Genomic DNA, 7547 nt, shown 5'->3' on the forward strand with positions numbered 1-7547 from the left:
TGTGTTTGTGTGTGTGTGTGTGTGTGTGTGTGTATGTGTGTGTGTGTGTGTGTATGTGTGTGTGTGTGTGTGTGTGTGTGTGTGTGTGTGTGTGTGTGTGTGTGTGTGTGTGTGTGTGCGTGCGTGCGTGCGTGCGTGTGTGCTTGTGTGTGTGTGCTTGTGTGTGTGCTTGTGTGTGTGCTTGTGTGTGTGCTTGTGTCTGTGTGTGTGTGTGTGTGTGTGTGTGTGTGTGTGTGTGTGTGTGTGTGTGTGTGTGTGTGTGTGTGTGTGTGTGTGTGTGTGTGTGTGTGTGTGTGTGTGTGTGTGTGTGTGTGTGTGTGTCTGTGAGAATCTGTAAGCATGCACGGATCATTTCATGGGTAAAAAAAGACCATCTTTTGAGGGAAGTGTTGTGTCTTTGAAGAGGTGCTTGATTACTCAAAAACAAAAAACAACTGTTAGTGTGTTTATGCACCTGGCTGCCAAAGATAAACATGCAGTTTGACCAAGGGCTTATTTCATTAGTGAGCAGAGAAGGAGAAAGACCTGGAGCAAAGAGAAGGAACTAAAATGGAGAAGCATGTCAGTGCAGAAGAGACTTCAGAAATAATCTTGCAGCCTTCATCTGCCAGCGAGCTGCAGGACTCATCTGAAGAAGACACAAGGCTCGAGGGGGGGTCTGACACTGAATGCTCTCTGGTCTGGAGTCCAGCATTTCTTGGAGTTCCTCTGACCCTTCCTCTGAAAGTGGAGAGGACACTGAGGGTCCGGCCCACAGTGAGGGGACAGAGAACAACGGAGGTTGTTCTCCCAGGAGCTGGGGAAAACCAGGGTGTCCTCACAGATTGTGAGAAGAAAGCCCCCCGTGGTGGTGGGTGGTGGGCCGGCCGGAGCCTCAGTGTCCTCTCCACTTTCAGAGGAAGGGTCAGAGGAACCAACCCAGTCTCACATCTAAACGTGTAATAACTACGTTGGTCCACAACTTGGGACGTAGTATTTCTACAAAAATGCCTCTGAAATTGTAGGATCCATATGTTTTTTTTCACCATTCATTCCAATGGCTGGCATCAATGTCACGTGATCTTCAAATTTCTCCCTGCAGAAAAAAACTAACATGGCCGAACTTCGTTTTATTCTCGGTTGAAAATGCCTATTTTAAGGTTAGTTTGGCCATTAAAATGCGTTTTGATGTCATTTGATGCGAGAAATATGAGTTGTTATTTCAGATTATGCGTGTAGTGGATGTACATGATCTTTAGTTTGCTAGTTATTACGAAGATTACTTCAGGAAATGGTGTCCATACACCGTTTTCATTGTTACCAAGGTGGTCGCTAGGGATGCCACTATCGATATTATTTCTGTTATGTTGTGTTACTGTTTAATGGTGTTATCTTTATTGCTACCCCCTTCCCCGTCAATGTATAGTGTTGGTCCACAGCGCAAACTTATTAGTTTAACAAAAATCTGCATCTGAAATTGTGGCATAGATATGTTATTTTCCCCTGTGCAATTCCAGTCTCACATCTCACATCACATAGTCATAAACAAATACCGGAAACAGACAGGCAAGATCCTCAGCTCGGTGATTTGGATGGTTTAGCTGCAATGCACGTTGGGAAATGGTGTTTATGTGAAGTGAAATCCGAAAACATTTTTTAAAAATAAAATAATACTTTATTCCGAGTGTGCTTGCTTTTCTCTTTGAAAGTCATCACATAACGGCATTGTAATACACGGTTCGGCTGCATTAAATATTACATATCTGCTGTAGTTCTGTACTTAGTTCATCAGAACTAAAGAGTTCTGATGAACTAAGTTCTTATGAACCTTTGTGGGAAAAGTACTGCGGTGTGAATGCGCCTAAGATTTGAGACAGCAGCACAGGAACCTGAAGTCACATTAATGTGAGACCACAGCGCCACCTGCTGACAACAGGAGATTACAAGCACCTGCAGTTAGGATGAAGCTGCTTACATTTTAGTATCAACACTTTAAATGTGTAGAAATATGGAAAACTGCCACTTACAAATTATAATTCTTAAGATTTTCATTTTTATCAAAACACATTGCTGAGCTTTAACAACTCAATGTATTCACTCTTATTGCTTCCCTGCTGTGTATAAAAGTAATCTTTAAATTGAACTGCTTATAACTTTACACATGTATTAGTCTGAGCCCTGTTAGCCCTCTGTATTGCAAAACAAGAAATGAAAACACTGCATGTCTTGTTGTTGTTTATTTGGAATAAAATTTGTTATAGCACATTTTTAAATGGATACTTGGTCTCAAATGTACATTCATTCTGTCAGATATTGTGTCATGTCATTGTCACATCTTTGGTCATCATTAGTCTTGGATTTGCTCTGGTCTTTACAACAACAAACAAAGGAATGAAAAGCATTATGTTGACATTGAATTATTGCTTTATAACTCAAACTCAAAACACAACAGAAACCAGAGTTCACTTGATGTGCTTGTTGACGTTGTTTCATAATTTTTAGTATTTTGTTCGTATATTTGAAATGACTAGGTTAGCTACGTTAGCTAGCTAGCTCACAGCAGATCTGCCATAATATCAGAAGGAATCATGAAATCACATTGTTAAAATACATTTCCAACAACAGTGACACTTTCTAATCCCCAAACATCAGCAAGCGCTCCGGTCCCAGCTGTGTCCCCATTTCTGTTGTGTTTTCAGCTTCTTGCAGCGTTTTACATTTGCAGCTTTTAGTTAACGCTACACATCTTTCTTTAAGTCGGTGAAGTTGTTTCTTCATTTGCATGTGTTATGGCACATTTGTGTTTTCATTTTGGCATCGTTTTTGAATTAATCATGTGTGTACCGGTTATTAATGTTAACTATTGAGACTTTAAGAAAATTGGCTTTCACTGTTGGAGGACCCTAACGGGTAAATATGTCAATTTGACCAGGAACATGTAATGGTTTCATGGACTATAGTAGAAGTCACTCAGTATCAACACAAATGTAATATGTAGTCCCTAATTCATATTGTGCTCATTTATTGATGGTTAGGTTAAATGTGTGAAGTGAGCCTGTGACTGTCGGAGCGACGATCACACTCCCGTCCTGAGCCGACATCGTGTTGGCAGCTGGAGGTGAAGCAGCTGGAGGTGAAGCAGCTGGAGGTGAAGCAGCTGGAGGTGAAGAAGCAGAGGAGGAGGAAGAGGAGGAGAGTGCAGCTCTGTTCATCTCTGCAAATAAAACATACAGATGCAGAGAATCATGTTTAAAAATCAGAATCAGAATACCTTTATTCGTCCCACAGAGGGGGAAATAACATTGCTAGAGCATAAGTAAAGAGCCAAGGAGTAAGATAAAAGAATAAAACTACACAAATCCAGTACCAGAAAACCGTGAACTAACTTATTTTGCTGATATTATAAGTGCATTTAAGACACATCCACTAAACCTGCATATTTCTTCGTCAACTCCGCTGCAGCCTTCCTGTTGCTAATCTCCTTCAGAATCTCAACAGCCACCTCCACGGCCGTTTTTTCACCGTAGCTTCTGGTCATCTGTGTCACAGTTTTCCCCCGGCTTGCGTCCTCCAGTTTGCTCTCAGGAATTGGTTTGACGCCATCCAAATTATTTTGATTGAGGCGCCACTTAAAATCCTGAAAGGCTTCTTTGCCCAAGTTGTCCAGAATCCCAAGCAGCAGTTTATCCACCATGTCTGCTCACTGTGAGAGTAGAAAGAAGGGAATCATTTTGCAGATTAGTATTCAATAAAGAAATAATATCTACTTCGACTTCTGTAATACATCTGTAAATACCTGTGCAATTAGTTCTATATGGTACAATTTATTTAATTAGTTGACTCGTATGGTGCAATTAATTTTCTGTTTCTCTGTATTAGTGTGTAGCAGCAAATGCAAGAGAGAGAGAGTGTGTGTGTGTGTGTGTGTGTGTGTGTGTGTGTGTGTGTGTGTGTGTGTCTGTGTGTGTGTTAGGAAGCTGAATTGTGGCTCTAAACAGTACATTTGTCATCTAAATCTGCTTTTATTACTTTTATGTTTGTATACCCACTTTCACCATCTTATTCCCCTATACAGGATAATAAAGTGTACCCTTACCTACACCATGAGAATATATCACCAGTCTCACACTTCTTAGTTCTACCTGAGCTTATGTTCTGGACTATGACTGCAACTTAATATATAAACAAACAACAAATACTGATATAAATCAGGTTTAAGCATTAATAATGAACTTTTTGGTTGCAGAATGTGTATTAAGTTAGGTAAACATTCACAAAGGGATCATATTAGATAGCCATCGACAATTACAAGTACAGAAAAGCCATTATTTCATATTACTAAGATATTGTAAACTGATTTTGGGTCATAAGGAAAGGGGTCTTAAGGGCACTCCAGCAAGGTTGTCGTGTTCTATAATGTCAATATGTGTCTTTGTTGTGCCCTCTGGTGGTCATTCAGGAGTGGTGCAGCATTCTGCAGTTTGTTTTCTGATATCAGTTTTACATCCATGTTCAGCTGCCTTGTATTTTCCTCTATTTCTGTTTTGAGAAGCATCGCTCTTTTGCAAAATTGTACTTTCAGGAGAATGAAGACAACATTAAAGAGTGTTCAACTTTACTCCCCTGACCTTCTCTGGAAGCTTGTTCGCTGTCTGTCGATTTGTGTTCAGACACACACTGATGACAGAATACATGTAATATTGATTATGAAATTAGGGGACTCGACAAAAGGAATTCATTGATATTTGTGTGTCGGTATATAATATTCTATTTTAGGCCTATTGAAATATGTTCGTATCAGGCTATGTGGTTTAAAAATGTCTATGTGAAAGGGAGGGGGCTAAAACTACATTTTATTCTGCAATCATTTAATGATGAAAAAGAAAGAAGATTTACATTTTCTAACAGTCAAAACTGAAGCAGCTGAGCCTGGTACAAATCCTGACTTGTAGTCCCCTGTATGGGTAAAATGTTTTTTAAATAAAAAAAAAACTACATTTCCCATAATGCCGCACGACATGCATCTGGCTTATTATTAGATTATTAGAGTGATTTATTCCCCATAAAAATTATGAAAGTTCTTAACTGTCAATATCTCGAAGGATAGCCCATTCAAAATGCATTGTTTTAATATGAATAAGTACATTATGTACACTTTATTAACTATATATAAAGGGCACGGTTTAGAAAGCAACAACAGGAAATACTTTATAACTAACTGAATATGATAAACGATTTTAAAAGCCTCGATAAATCTGAAATCAAACACGATGAATATCCATTCAGAGAGAAGGCAGACCGTCATTGTGTAACACAGTGTAACGGTAACAACATCCTGCTGTAACTTAACCACTCATCTCTATTCTGAAATACTTTAACCACAGACACTGGAAACCAAGAGTCAGAACAATGCAATAATGAGCAATAATAATGTCATTCCCAAAAGGTCTTACCGTGTGAAAAGGGAGCTCGCCAAATATTTTACTTTCGGTTTCAGTAACAGGAAGTTCAGACCAGCGAAAGTGTGGAAGTGTTATTCTCCTGAAATCACCCATATATAGACCCAAATACATAAATACACACAATACTGTTTAAATTTCTCCTCAGAAGTGTAGAGTTCTTACCCCAGCTATCAAATATAACACGAGGCATTTTATTTGGCTCATTTCCAGTTGTGTAATGTATTGAAGTACATTTACTCAAGTACAGTACTTAACTCCGATTTTGGGGTACTTTTACTTAACCTATTTCAATTTATTGCTACTTGTATACTTTTACTCCGCTACATTTTGGCAGCCAATATTGTGCTTTTAACTCCTCTACATGTATTAAACAAAATAAGTTACTTTATATATTCATATTATAATACAACATATTAATATATATAATTGTATATAACACAACAAACATGTACCCTCTCTAACAGGTCTGTGGTGCAACACACAATATATACAACGGCGAATTATGTCCCATAATGTTCCACCACAATATAATACATCAACTTTGATATGAAGTTAAGACGTCCAGCGCCAGCAGCAGTATATAAAGTAAATAAATGAGCTCCACTTTTTACAGCTCTGATGAACACATTAATGGGTGAATTATTATAATCCACTGATTTCATAAATAAGATTCTAAGATGGGACAATAAGTAGTCCTACTCAAATTATTGTACAATCTGAAATCAACTTTAAGATTTGACACAGCAGCACAGGACCCTGAAGTCATTAATGTGAGACCACAGCGCCACCTGCTGACGACAGGAGATTACAAGCACTTTCAGTTAGGATGAAGCTACTTGCATTTCAGTATCAACACTTTATAGAAATATGGAAAAACTGCCACTTAAAAATTATGATTCTCAAGATTTTCATCTTACCAAAACACATTGTTGAGCTTTAACAACTGGATGTATTCACTCTTATTGCCCCCCTGCTGTGTATAAAAGTTGTCTTTAAATTGAACTGCTTATAACTTTACACATGTATTATTCGTAGCCCTCTCTCTACTGTATTGCAAACCAAGAAATGAAAACACTGCATGTTTTGTTGTTTTTTATTTGGAATAAAGTTTGTTATAGCACATTTTGAAATGGATACTTGGTCTCAAACATACATTCTGTCAGATATTGTGTCATGTCATTGTCACATCTTTGGTCATCATTAGTGTTGGATTTGCTCTGGTCTTTACAACAACAAACAAACAAAGGAATGAAAAGCATTATTTTGACATTGGATTATTGCTTTATAACTCAAACTCAAAGCACAACAGAAACCAGGGGACACTTGTTGCGCTTGTTGACGTTGTTTCATAATTGTTAGTATTTTTGTTAGTATATTTTAAATTACTAGGTTAGCTACGTTAGCTAGCTACAGTAGCTTACAGCAGATCTGCTATAATATCAGAAAGAATCATGCGATCACATTGGTCAAATAAGCTGAAAAAACTTACATTTTAGGTGAGTTTTCAAGTGTGCCCCCTTTCTAATCCCCAAACATCAACAAGCGCTCCGGTCCACGCTGTGTGCGTCACTTTTTAGTGTCCCCGTTTTTGTTGTGTTTTGAGCTTCTTGCGTTTTTTATTTGCAGCGTTTAATTTATGCAACACTTTCAATAAACCCTGCGCATGTTTCATCAAGTTGGTGAAGATGTTTCTTCATTTGCATGTGTGTTGGCACATTTGTGATTTCATTTTGGCATCGTTATTGAAACTCCTCCGCCTGTCTCCTAATGGAAATGTTTTGGGCCGCTGTAGCGCGTTGGCACCTCTCAGCCACCATAAAAAACAGTTGTATTATTATAAAATGTGTCTTCATAGGATGTGCATTGTTAGACATTAAAAAGTCCTTATACAGTATCTGCTTATAACTATAACACAGGGTTATATATCAAAGCATGTATCGTAATTGTGTAATTAATCATGTCTGTACCGGTTATTAATGTTAAATATTGAGACTTTAAAAAAAGTGGCTTGCACTGTTGGAGGACTCTAACGGGAAAATATGTCAATTTGACCAGGAACATGTAATGGTTTCATGGACTATAGTAGAAGTCACTCAGTATCAAAAA

The 7547-nt window shown here is 38.2% G+C and overlaps 1 protein-coding gene across 4 annotated transcripts in view; it reads right to left on the reverse strand.

Annotated features, from left to right (window-relative positions):
- Nucleotides 1-2201: 2201 nt before the first annotated feature.
- The window catches only part of LOC307029498 (uncharacterized protein), a 10191-nt gene continuing 4845 nt past the window's right edge, over nucleotides 2202-7547 (reverse strand). For 2 of the 4 annotated variants that reach the window (XM_079665576.1, XM_079665575.1), the window contains 2 exons: nucleotides 3412-3682; nucleotides 2202-3193 (listed from right to left, as the gene is read on the reverse strand). In XM_079665576.1, coding sequence (XP_079521702.1) covers nucleotides 2997-3193; nucleotides 3412-3673 — 459 coding nt within the window. In that variant the 5' untranslated portion in view covers nucleotides 3674-3682 and the 3' untranslated portion in view covers nucleotides 2202-2996. Of the gene's footprint in view, nucleotides 3194-3411; nucleotides 3683-5432; nucleotides 5549-6518 lie in introns of those variants that run through there. The other 2 variants (XM_079665577.1, XM_079665578.1) reach the window with 2 other exon arrangements.

Source organism: Notothenia rossii, assembly GCF_949606895.1.
Source record: "Notothenia rossii genome assembly, chromosome: 1".
Classification (NCBI taxonomy): domain Eukaryota; kingdom Metazoa; phylum Chordata; class Actinopteri; order Perciformes; family Nototheniidae; genus Notothenia; species Notothenia rossii.